The 13,441-nt window shown below is 37.7% G+C and overlaps 1 protein-coding gene across 3 annotated transcripts in view; it reads right to left on the reverse strand.

Annotated features, from left to right (window-relative positions):
* Positions 1-13,441, reverse strand: part of MYO3B (myosin IIIB) — a 173,407-nt gene that overhangs the window by 128,906 nt on the left and 31,060 nt on the right. For all 3 annotated transcript variants that reach the window (XM_026046103.1, XM_026046238.1, XM_026046167.1), the window contains one exon: positions 8,377-8,522. In XM_026046103.1, coding sequence (XP_025901888.1) covers positions 8,377-8,522 — 146 coding nt within the window. The remainder of the gene's footprint in view (positions 1-8,376; positions 8,523-13,441) is intronic.

A 13,441-nucleotide genomic window follows, 5' to 3' on the forward strand; every position in this document is an offset into this window, starting at 1 on the left:
GTGCATACAAAGAGAGTATTGTTCAACTTGTAGACTTGGCAGATAAATCTGCAGGTTTAAGAACCTAAATCCATGCAAATATTCCTAAGGCACTAAGTAATGTGGGTTTAACCTGAGATTGCTTCAGAGTTAAAATTGAGACATACACAGCTGAGTCCTTGTGGTCTGCACATTCCCTGCTTTCAGCACCGAGCCTCCAACCCACATATCTGCCCTGTTATGTAGCAGTGATGAAGGAGGAGACTACAGGATTTTCTACTACACAGCAAGGCTTCCATTTATCCACCACCTTATCCAAGGCCTGACACAGTAACAAGTCCCTCTGGAGCAGATATGAAGACAGGTATCAGACCAGGCCATTCCTGATTGGCAGAGCAGTTAAGGAGGTCTCATGGCCAGCGAGTCTTGGGGACCCACTGAGATTCCTCATGTACTGGGATGCATCATATTCCTCATGCAAGTTGCATGTGAACCTAGACTTTATTGCTAAGCCTCCCTAAAGGAAGATCCCTGTGAGGACATCATCTGTCCTTAATGCTGGGGAAGTCCCACTGTAGTGCAAATTGCTTGGGGTTCAGTTTTTTAATCAATGGAAATAAAACATCAAGGCAATACTTGGTATTTGTGAACAGGAATTCAATGTTTTCCTTCTTCAAGGCTTCATTTGCTTGAAGCTGTATCAGAGAGAAAAAGGGGATGAGTCTACACAATTGAAATCCTGATGGAGCATTTTAAAAGGGAAGCAGAGTGCAATTTTAGCAGACTAACTGCCTGCTTCATGCATGCTCACTTTACACTGAATCGAGACATTCTTAAAATTTCAAGCAAGGAAACCTGCCCTGGTTACCTTGGTGATAAACTAAAGATAAAAATTGCACATAATTGTTGCTGATGTCACTGCTCCCAAATGTTTCCAAGGTTACAGAGTATCTCAAATAATTGTGATGTTTCATTTCTAGACTATATTGGAAGCCCATTTTCTGTTCTCAGTAAATTGTTTAGTGCTGCAAGTAATCTATCTAAACCTTATCTAATAAGGCATCAGCAGCCTCTCAGCAACTTCTGGTGATGATGTAGATTTATACATTGAAAATGTAACTACCTAGTTCTTTACTGAGCTATATGACTCCTAGATTATCTCAATTATTTTTATCCTAGAAATCTATTTCCATAGCAAAGAATATGAATCAATCATATAAAAATATCTGAAGAGTAAATATCTTACTGCAAAGCAATATTACACATGAATTATCTACCTGCAAAGAAGCTGTTCTCTTGGCTGAATGGTGGGAAATTGGCTGTTAGCTATTTATAACTGACTGATTTTCCTACCCTGTCTTCAAACTCATTTTAAATGCAGGGTCCTGAAAACAAATAAACAAACAAACAAACAAACAAAAACCTATAAAAGGGGCAACACTACATCTGTTCCATTACAACCTCTAGTTTAACATTCACCATAATAAAAATCTCCTTAAAATCAGTAATTACTGTAGGTAATTCCCTTAGAGTAGTTCCTGCCTAAGGACAACTATTGACAACATTGTTTACTGTAGCTCCGTGTCAATTGCCATGAAAAGGTGAGCAACACTGCAAACATACTAGGAGCTATATAACTTTCAGTTTATCAATTGAGCTCAGCTCAATGCCTTAAATTTAACTATTCCACACCTCAAATCTTCATCTGTGTTGAAGACGACAACAGCTAACAGATGTCCATCTACCACTTCTCCTTGTGCTGGATGCGCCTTTTGTCACTTGACTGCTCTCTCTTGGGTTTGACCTTGGCAGCATGAAATTTTCCGGGGGGGGAAGGGGGGGAGAGAGAGAGAGAGAGAGAGGCACCTACTGTACCTTAGGAGTATGCAGTTACTTATGCAATGGATTTTGAAAAGTAATAATTTACTCTAGAAACTGGTTGACTAAGGTCAATACTGGTTGACTTCGTGTGCATTTAATGCATGAAATGAACTGCAAACGGAGTCACTAGAAACATCAGGCACCTCAGCTTCTACCTAGAGTTCTGAGAAGGTTAAAGTGTGGCACAGAGAACAAAAGAGAATATCAAAAATGATGGGTTTTTTTGTTTGTCCAGAAAATGGCTGATAATTTGGCATGTTTGTTCTCTCTATTATTCATTTGAATTTCTTAATCAATTCACTTAAGCTGCATACAATTTATCTCTTCCCTAAGTAATATCCATGAATGCTTTAGCAACAAATCTGTCAGGAGTAGTCTAAAGCAGTCGGTTTTAAATAAACATTGCAGAATATTTGTATAAAAGAACACTCTTATTTCTGTAACTGCATGTATTTGCTAGAAACCCATTTGAAGGAGAGCATCTTAACCAATCAAGAAGCAACAAAATACTGTGTATGCAAAGTCTATCTTAATGGCTGAAACACTAACTGCTTACCACAGACTTGAGAACAAGCCATAGAGCATGAATTACTTGCTGAAATTAGATTGTGAATACATTTGAACAAACAATGCACATGTAAAATCAAAACCTATTCATACGCAAACCTATTCATATGCAATTTATGGAAAGGAATATATAGAGAAAATACATGAGGAAACATATATCATGTAACTGTTGATGTGATAAATGAAAGAAAAGCGGAAGGAAACCATATGATTTAATTTTAGGGCTGATTCTTTTCTGCCTCATGTATTATGCAAAAAGAATTTATAATATTTTAGCACTTCTTCAAATATATTAAAATGACATAAGGCACAATGGCATAAGGCATGGGAAACAGACACCATTTTGCTACAGTATGACTGCTAACCTCACACACTTCCATTTTTAGATCCACTGCCGGACTTAAAAGAGCAATTACGCAGAAAGAGGTTTGATACGGGCCTAGACACAAATAGCTTGTTTTGCTTTCAAGGCATAGATCGTGTAATGAAGATAACCCTACTGAAGAGTTAACTCTGCTGGTTACTACCAGCGACTCATTACTCAGTTCAACTCTGGCATAAATCTATTTAATTTTAATATTTAAACCCTAGGATGTATTTGACTTCTACCATTTCATATAGCTGTTTCATATGGCTTGGTAAGCAATAATTTCCTATACAACTTTTTAAGGGCTGAGTCTCTGATACGGCATGTTAGCACAAAACACTTTTTTCATGGAATACATGCCCTGCCAGATATGCAACAGGCCAGAACATTCACCCTTGTCCTACTGAATAATGCAATGGGAATATAGAAATTATCACTGTGGAAAATATGCGGTAGCACCACACCACTCATCGGAACTGGAGCCAGGAACCCTTTTCCAGCAATATTTTCACATTCCTTATCTGCACGTGATGGAATATAGAAGGTCACTGGGGTTCCCTACAGAGATAAACATTTTTTAACCTCACATCAGATGTTCTGTCTACCCAGACAATAGCAATAAAGGGTCTTTAAGGTTCAGAAAATTCTGCCAAGAAACTTTCAAAATTGCTTTTATGAATGCCATAACTGAACACAAGCATTTACTGAGATTTTCAAAACACCTCCATGCCTCACCTTCTTTGAAATCTGTGATCCTGAACTTTTCTGAACAATCAAAGAAGGGCAGTAAAAGAGTTTCAGAGGAAGTGAAACATACAAGTTCTCTTGGAAAATCCATCTAGCAGCACATCAAAGCACTTAAATTTGAAAATCTAGTCAAGTTTGACTTGTACAAGGTTATGTAAAGAGATTGCAACATACCAAAGAGTTTGTAAAGGTTTCCCCAATCCTCAATATCAGATCTGTATTCTTTTATACCTACAGCAAGACTGTCTATTCTTAAATCCATTTGCTATTCATATACCATCCAAGGACTATGAGGACACTGTATTTCTAGTCATTAGATCTTTCTAGGGTATTCTTGGGTGCGACATATCACCTCACAGTCTTAAAATTTGTATTTTCTATAAAAATACAGTAACAAGCAAATGAAAATTCAAAGTATAAAACAACAAAATGATGTTTAAAGGAAAACAATTGCTTGGACATGTATACAGAGCTTTTATTGAAACTATGCTGCTTTCCCCATATCCATGGGCAGAATCTGATCCTTCGCATTAATTTATTAATACTGCCTTAGCCACCTTTCACATACCTATTAGGATACGAACATTCTGCTGTGAAACCTGTACACTTGCCATCAAATTATAAGACTGTATTAAGCATGTTCCTTTAATTATTTCAAACAGTTCATTTTAAATAACTACAATTCTATTAATTTTGAGGGGATTTTCGTTTCACAACATTAATCAACTCTAAGCTTTATTGTCTTACAACTCTTATATATTTTTCTTTACTGTTCCATATAGCAGGAGTCAAAGTGTAGACTACCTGATACATCAGTATTAATGCAAATGGCAAAACTAAAAAAAAAAATTGGTAGAGCCACTATGAAAGGTTATATTAGAAACTGTTAATATAAAGTTAACCCCAGAGACTAGTGTCCCCCAAACTGCTTGCATGTATTTAAATGGAAGCAATGACCTGTAGAACACCAGCTGCTTTACATGATATGCAGAAAGGCAAAGTCACAAATACTTTGGCATCTCTAACTAAAATGGCAGATCAACAGTCACACTACCTATTAAGAACAAGCAGGCCTCTCCTGTCTCTTCACATTACCACACCTTAAAAATGACAATAACTGGGCAGTCTTACAGAACCTCCTCAGAGAGCCATACCGGTATTAACGATGAGGTTAGTGTTTGCACCGAGAGTACAAAGCTGTCCAGAACTACCCAGAAGCTGAAGAGGTGGTAGGATACAAAGTAGAGATACCAGAGCTGGTTTGGCTAAAGCCAGGTTGGCCCCTGAAGCAGTCCAGAATCATGAAACACAAAGTAACAGGCACTCCTAAAACCTCAGGTCCCAACACTGCAGCTGGAGCATTGCACCCTCCAATGGGGTACTCCCTCGCTAGCTCAATTCTACCATACGAATTAATGAAGTGCATTTTTTTGTGAGAACTAAATATCCACTTCTTATAAACAGTCGATTTTAAAACAGGTGCTTTCTTCTGCCTTCAGAAGAGCAAAACCTGACCGATATTCCATGAGTGGAGAATTTGGCCCAGGTTCCTTTAGTATCAGCTACCAGTGTAGCCCAGAAAACTGTTCTTAATTTACCACCTCCTGAGAAAGTTGAGGGACATATCCAGATACACAGGATGTATACAGCCTGGTCTGGATTCTTTGTCTGCACTAGTTCACACACACTTTCCAGACTATAAAGTAGAATATTTATCCCGTTTGCCACTTTACTTATCACAGCCATCACTTTTCAAAATTACAAGTCACTGATAACTGAAGAGGTAGTACTGATATAACACTTGCCATAAGACAACAGGGTTTGAAGAATTTATGGTCTTGTTTTATTTTAAAAAGCTTGGGTGTACTAGTAGTTGGCTTCACTTAATATTTCACTTAATATTTCACTTCATAGTATTCAGCCAAAACAGACACACCTAGGCTGGGGCAGCAGATGGAAGAGGCTAAAAGTACCAACTCCCAAATTACCAACTTTGCGAGGCCACCTTCCTTTCATAATTTATACCCTTCTGTTGCAGATTTGAAAATACACTCTAGACAGATGACATGTTAACAGAATCATTTCATGGTTCAGTGTCTTCTCAATATGATTTATCTCTATCTGCAGGCACTGGAGGTACCTTTTCCGGAGATTTATGAGTTAGGTCCAAGAATTCATTCCAATGAGGTAGAATGTGTGCACCATTGAAAAACAGAACATTAACGTTTGCTCTAACATAATGTTTTCTTCTCATATAAGTTTTAAGACTAACACTCATACATGTGTAATCAAAATTGTTCCAATGACATTGCACGTTCATATAAATGTTCGTGAATGAAAGAGGTCTTTTAAATTTGCATTAGTCCATGACCATGTATCCTTTCCTCTTCCAGAACTATGCAACAGAGAAAACAATTACAGCTTAGGTCTAATGAATCATCTGAATTAAAATTTAGCTGCCATTTCTTCACTCCATCTTGGCTAGCAGATATTTGCTGCCAGCACTAAATTCTATGTAGTCCAAGAGAAGCTGTTAAACACTGGAAGATACATAAGCATCACTCATACTCTGGACCATATTATCAAAAATAAGAAGTTCATACTTAGTATTTTCAAATGTTCTCAGGGTCCAGCATCTCCTAATGTGAAATTCCCGGTCAGGTTTTCAGAGTAGTGCAGTGAGGTTATGTATTTTTCATGCCAAGCTTGAAAACTCAGAATTTTGTGAACATTTCATCTGCCTTTCTCTGAAATCTGCCTCAACTGAAATTTGGACACTTTGTTAAGACAAGTTTAATCTCTAATGACACTTTACATGTTGGACTTAGCCAAAAAAAAACATTTTCATTGTTCTGTTCACCCAGAGCCATCTGGTAGCAGCAAGTTTAAAATCCTCATATGAGAAACAGTTTATTTCTGTCTAACTCTGTCCAAGAATCAACCATGTTTTCAGCAATGCACATACATCACCCATTTTGTACTGTAGGTAGCTCAGTTACAGCTTAAGACACACTGAAAAAATGGAGGACAGGAGTAACACATCTGTTTGCAGTCCTTCGAGTAATGCTGTTTCTCTAACAGACGCATTTCCGGGCCTTTCATTAGAATCCTTGCAATAAAATCTTTACCCTGAAGAGGATGGGGGAGAGGGGAGGGAGAGAGAAGAACTGTGCAAATAAAGCACAAGTCATGTTCTTTTTTTAGAAAGGCAAAGCAATCAGACAAGACAGTTGCTGCTTAGGTTGAGGAAACAGAGAGTGAGCGAGTGAGAGAAAGAAGAATGACTGAGGCCTTGTTATCTACAATGTCCTGTTAAGGACATCTTCAATCAAATGAAAGACTTTCAGCAAATAGGAGACTGGTCAGAGACTGAGGTATCTGAATCTCCCTACAGCAAAGCTAAAGGACAGGGATGTGAGGACTATTAAAGAAAAATAGCAATGAAAATACAGAGCTAGGAACCTCAGAGCAATGACCAAGAATGAAAAAAAAAAGCATTTTAGTTCCAGTTCAGACCCTTCTGTATTTTATTTCCAGACAAAACAAAGCTCGAATATAGGATACAGCCTGACTGTAAAAGTGCAACACAGTTTGGTGTTGCTTTGTATTGGAACATTTAGTACATTTGCCAATAATTGAAACTGATTGGCCATTTTCATCTCAAATCACAAGAAATCACAGATGAAAGAAGAGCTGCTATGAAGAAACTGACTGCCGTATGTCTCCATCAGGAACCAGAGCATGGGTATACGCACAAGGCCAAACACCAGCAACAAACTTTGGATCAAGTACACGATGCAGAGAAAGGGACCTGCTTTATATTTGTGCAAAAGAAACGTGAGAAACTGCTGCTTCAGTACGAATAATTTTGGAAATAGTGGTGGCAATTCATGTCTAGGCTGGGTAGGAGATAACTATATGACGCAGAACCCAGCACAACCACATCTGCATATAAATAGACCTAATCAGAAATGCAAATTGCAATCAGAAGAAATTTTAAAAGCCTGTGATAACCGTGCAGATAACAAAAGGTCAAACACTTGCATCGCTGAAGCTTTTAAACAGTGACGATTCTTTCTGTACTAGCAAGCACACTGTGGAAGAGCCAAGTATATGCTAGACTATAACCCATATTGGACAATTTTTTGATATATTTCTCTTACTATTGCAATTTTTCTACCGCTAAAGCCTATTTTAGCCTGTCAATCTAATCTTAACATGTTCAAAAGAATAAGCAATGAAAATGAAATGAAGACAAAATGAAACTGAAAATAGACTACATAGTATAGCTAATCCCCATGAATACACATGGTGGGAATTTTCCTTTTTTGTTTCTATGTATGAAGATCTAAAACTTAACGTTCTTGGTAAGTAAAAGATAATGAATATAGATTGCTACAACTGACAGAGCGCTTTACAGCACTATCAAAATTCTGTGTTTTTCGTCTTCAGTAAAACAAGCCCAAGGCTCTAGGAGGATACCTTTTTAAAACCTTACTCTACAGTTTCAAATGTTGGTTTCTTCCTCTTTTGAAAGAAATGTTTGTATCAATAGTTGCTAAGATACTACTACTCATAGAAGGAAGATACCTGGACATTATATAGATTTATATTCTAAGATAAGAATAAAATAAATATGTAATTACTTATCATTTCAAGTGGTCCTAAGCATAAATTATTGCAGAAACTAAGATGCAACATTACACTTTTTAAATGCATTTTCCAATGAGAGATTTTCAGGATTTGAAGAAAAATGTTTACCAAATATTTCTTTTACTTCTGCCTTGATTACTTTGAACAAACTAGCGAGTCAAGAGAGCCATCTAGTGCCATACCTCGGAATTTTAAAAAGCGTTTTTACAGGATGCATGTCAAATAAAGGAGGGTCTCCATCCCCCAGTTCAATAGCTGTTATTCCCAGGGACCATACGTCACACCGAGCATCATAGGAGTAGTCATACTGTTGTTCACAAGCAATGACCTATCATAAGAAAAGAGAAAAAAAAGTATTAACTTGATGAACAACTCATGCCATCCTAATGCAACAGAAAAGTACTTTCATGAGTCACATCTAGAGCCTAAGCAGCTTTCACATTCATATCACTGCCTGTATTTCTCAAGTGGGAAAAATCCCATGTAACATAACAGTAAATTAGAGCTTCTCTTATGTTTGTTTTCCTTATCATTCCCTTCCTTTTTTTTTTTTTNTTTTTTTTTTTAATATTGAGATCTATGGGAGGTTTAAAATGTTCTACAGGAAGAACAACACTCTACCAAATCCTGTTTTTAAAAGCAATTCATAGAGAAACCTACAATAAGAGCAAAGAATCTTACTGATGTTGTTCTTATTCACTTCTGGCTGTTTTTCAGACAAGCATATTCCATCACTCATTTCTACTATTTTTTTAGGCTGTCTATGCTAGATTTGAGGAGTTAAAAAAAAATCTTCATCTACACATCCTGTCCCTTTTCTGAATAAAAATGAAGTTAAAGGCAGTATTTCTTTGAATATACAAATAGCTCTTCCTTCTCAATTTTAACATGTTAGCAGGCCAAAGAAATTTCTCCTCATGCTCTACTGACAATGGTATTTCCCTCTTTATTGCAGTAATGTCAAAGAGCCTTCTCACAGAGTTTTGGACCAGTATTTCTCAACGATTACCTCAGGAACATCGGTGACAGCATCATGGTTGCAAACCATCCGAGAAAAACAAACATTTACGCTCCTCTACACTTACCCATCAGATAGGATGTTAAGACTGCACAGGATGTCTTGGGATGACAGTGGGGAGGGGGGCAGATCATCAATTTAAACAGAGTGCTTTTCATCACTGACAGGAGGATTATTTCCCTATCTAATTTCTTCTCAATAGAATGTCTTGAATGAAAGCTCGGAGATGTTTCTTAGTTCCTGAGCTCATTATACTCTATCATCCCAGAGACCCCTTTGTCCCTCACAAGGGCTGGTTTCACAATGCAGCAGTCAGGTTCTATGCAATTCAAACAGACATCCTTGTCTAGATGCAGGTCTGAATGACAATTTCATTTCCTTTTACCATGACTTAAAGAGAAGAACTAGAACTTACATTTGCTGGGATAACATATAAAAGTCAGTGTGCAGATCCATGCTCAAATATTTCATTTTGAAGAGGCTGCACAGTTTGGACTGATGTTCCCTTTTCTCTTCATAATTATTAACTGAAGCTTTGCTCAGAGATGGAAAAGGAAGCTTATATTTCTTTATTATGTTTATTTATACAGTTCCCCAAATCACCTGTATTCTCAAGGACATTTCTTAATAAATAAATAAATAAAATTTTAAAATATGCAAGTCAGCTTCCAAGGCCATGACTCAGAAGAAGTTGCAAGGAGCTTATTCATATGTGACTAATTAAAATTATTATTCTCTTTCCCTTTTTTTCATCATCAAAGATATTTATCTGCTTGTTTGAAATACCACTAGAGCCCATTTCCTGAAAGGGACCATCTCAAAACTTGATTGGTTCTCAACATTGTGCTGAGTCCTTCACAAATACTTTGTTATTTGTCCTCAAACTTTATGAGGCAGAGAAATATATTTTTGTTTTCCAGGGAAGGAAAAAAAGCTCATTCTCAAGGTCACAGTGGACATCCCTGGCACTGCCAGGAACAGAACTGTGGTCTCTTGCATTCAAAGACACCACCAGCTCTTCCTTCATAAGCACGGCACACTACAGGCCTGCTTTTGTAGACCCAAAATACAACGGTAAAACTTGCTAAGTATCTCAGTATTCTTCGAGAGCTTATTTGCAAGCCAAGCCAAAGTCAGTGTCACAGGGCCTTACAATTGTGATGGATGGTGCAGAGAAGGGATACTGGCACTGCTGCTTAATTAAAAAAAAAAAAAAAAAACACTAAAGAGTCCAAGCTTTTCTGTTTCACAGATAGTGTATTACTTACAGATCAAGGAGGAAGGAATGTACAAATATCTTTACATGCTCCCCACTTTACAGCCAACAGTTGCACCTCCACTGAAAATGGCACATGCTAGTAAAATGACACCATCAAAAATATAGACACTAACCAAACAGCATTAAACACTATGAGATTCTCCCTCATTCTAACATGAGAGCCTGAAAATGAGTAAAATACTCCTCTTACTCTGCATTACTTCTGTTTCCAAAATTCAAGCTGGTGAAACATGCAACCAAGTGTGTTTCAGACAGTTCACTCGCCTGCAGCGACATCAGTCTCACAGAAAACGTGCAAATGAACAGCAGTTTGACAATAACATGCAGTATGTATATGGATTTAGTGATCACTTAGCTTGAAAAGAATTTTCAGCTTTCTGTGGAATTTATTAGACTCTTCCTATTTTATGTTCCACTCAGCTACTTACAGAAACACAAGTGCAGCAGTTTTAACTTTTAAAGCAAGAAACTGATGTTATAGCTTTTTCTTGATGAAAAAGGCACGTGGGCACTTTGCTTTATATCGGTGAGCAAAGCAGCAAACAGTTCTCAGTCACAGTTTAACCTAAGGCGTGAAGAATGTCAGAGTTCTGCCTTAAAAATCAACGCAACTCTCTGCAGAGCAAAACTCTCTAAAACAGGAAAGGGAAAATCCCACTGAGTTATCGTTACTATCCCTGCAGGGAACTCAGGAGCTACTTAAGTGTTTGAAAACATCTGCCCTTGTCTCTCGGAGTTCTGTAGCTGAGAGTGCACATTAGATTCTGAGGCACTGGCTTCCTGTTCATCCCAGTGGGGCATGAAAGCGGAGATGCCAGGGGAAATGGTCTGAAACTACAGACCGTACTACTTCCTTTCTCTACCTCAGGTAAAGTCATGATAAAATTTGTATCCGTTTTATACACAGCAAAATCCTCCTACACTAGTACAAGCAAAAAAAAAAAAAAGATGAAGTTTGCTTTGCTGGAGCTGCCAAACACTACATTCATCCCAAAGCTTCAGGTGATGATGTAGCTGACCTTGAGAATGATCTCTAAATGCCATGTAAGTGTCTTTCACTTTGGCATGGTAGCTTACACAGAGTGGTTATGTCTCCTTTGAACTTTGGCAAGCTGATAAATAGATGACTGGTGGATATAAGAGAGGGAACACAGATAATAGGAAGAACTAGCTGTGAACTGTACTGTGGTCATAACCGATCTGGGGGCAGACAGTAATTACACATACGGTAACTATACAGCCAAAATACATCAAACCTGAAATTTACATGGAATTAAGTCAATATATCTGATCATTTTGCATCAGTACATACATTCAGTGTATCTGTAGGCACATACAGTACAGCGGGCAGAGTACAGCAGTACAGATGTGCTACTTGGAGACAACTGCTGCACATTTAGCAGCTGACCCGGCCGCAGGAAGGGGCTGGTGCTCCTGCAGAAGGCGGTGTGCGGCCCCGCTGCTGTGGCTGCCAGGGCAGCCTGCGAGGCCTATGAGCAACCGGCTGCACGCAAAGCGCTCTGCACGAAAACGAACGTGCCACAAAACTCTCACCCCTGCTGCAAGGAGCACAAAACTGCTAACTGTGCAAGTGAAACAAAATAAACCAACTGAACTTCTGTGGCCCACTGGAACATGATGAACTATTTATTTAAGGTGCTAAAAATAAATTTGAATATTCTCAAAAGCCCTATACAGTTAAAAAAGAAAGAAAAATATAATCTTTCAATACAGCATTTAGCAGCACTGGGGGATACTGAACTATCCAGAGCAAATGGATTTTCTCCATCCACACCTCTCTGTCTCTCTCTTGCGGCTGATATCGGCTCCATATTCCCATTTTTCTTATTTGTAGTTCAGTTCCTTATTTATGATCATCTTAAATATGGTCATAAATAAAATGAATTAAAAAAATCTTTCTATGGTGTATCAGAGAATGATATTGTTACAAATACTACTAATACAAGTATTGAATATTTTAAAAATTTAGTAAGTGATTGTGCTTTGACAGCTGCAAGATTTTTTTTTTCTCAACTCACCAAAGTGAAATAGCCCTGAGACCATTAAACTGCTCTGGCAGCAGACAATGCTTAAAGAGTATCTTGTACCTCTTATTTAACCAATTGATACAGTGAGAAAATTTATAAATCTATTTTGCTTTATTCCATGAGACTGCCATGTCTTCAACACTACTAGTATTACCATAATTGACGTGTTTCATTTGTGACCCACAGGTTTATTCATCAGCAGTAAATATAAGCACTTCACATCTCATACACATTTATAAATGGTTCTTTATAAGGGGAAAACAGAAAATATAGAGGCAACCCCAGCCTCTTACATAAACTCACCTAATACAGATCCCTAGGTTCAAGGCATGGAGGTAGTGCAACATTTCTGTTTCTTTTTCCTTTGCTTCTCTGCTTCTCTTTTCTTTGCACTACACACCACACAAAAGTTTGACAAGCCCTGCATAGCTGCTGCTTCAGCTAGAAAAACAAATCAGCAGCATCTGTGTTCTTACAAGATTATGTCTATGTTATCAATGTAATTGCCAGCGTACTGAGCTTCTCTCCCAATATATATGTGGATATATATTCCTGAAGTGTACCCTATTTATACTACCAAAGCTGCTGATTCCTACAGTTCATTACAAATCAACATTTACAGAAATTCCATACTTAGTTTGTATCTAAAGGCAAAATGAAAATGTGAATATCAGAAGAACTAATTCTAGCTAATAAGGAATTAAGAGACCTAAAGCTATTAACATGAAGCTGATCTTCAGTCTCTTGAGTAAGAAAAGGGTTGGTAAATAAGGTTGGTAGACATGTGGGGATAAGGGGCATGTACTATATGGTTTTAGGGGAACATATCTGCTGTACTTACTCAGCTAGACTTAAATATAAAAAGTCACGAGTTCTTCAGTTGCTTCAACAAAGCCTAGCTT

The sequence above is a fragment of the Nothoprocta perdicaria genome, unplaced genomic scaffold, assembly GCF_003342845.1.
Source record: "Nothoprocta perdicaria isolate Ctin4 unplaced genomic scaffold, notPer1 scaffold_0, whole genome shotgun sequence".
NCBI classification, from domain to species: domain Eukaryota; kingdom Metazoa; phylum Chordata; class Aves; order Tinamiformes; family Tinamidae; genus Nothoprocta; species Nothoprocta perdicaria.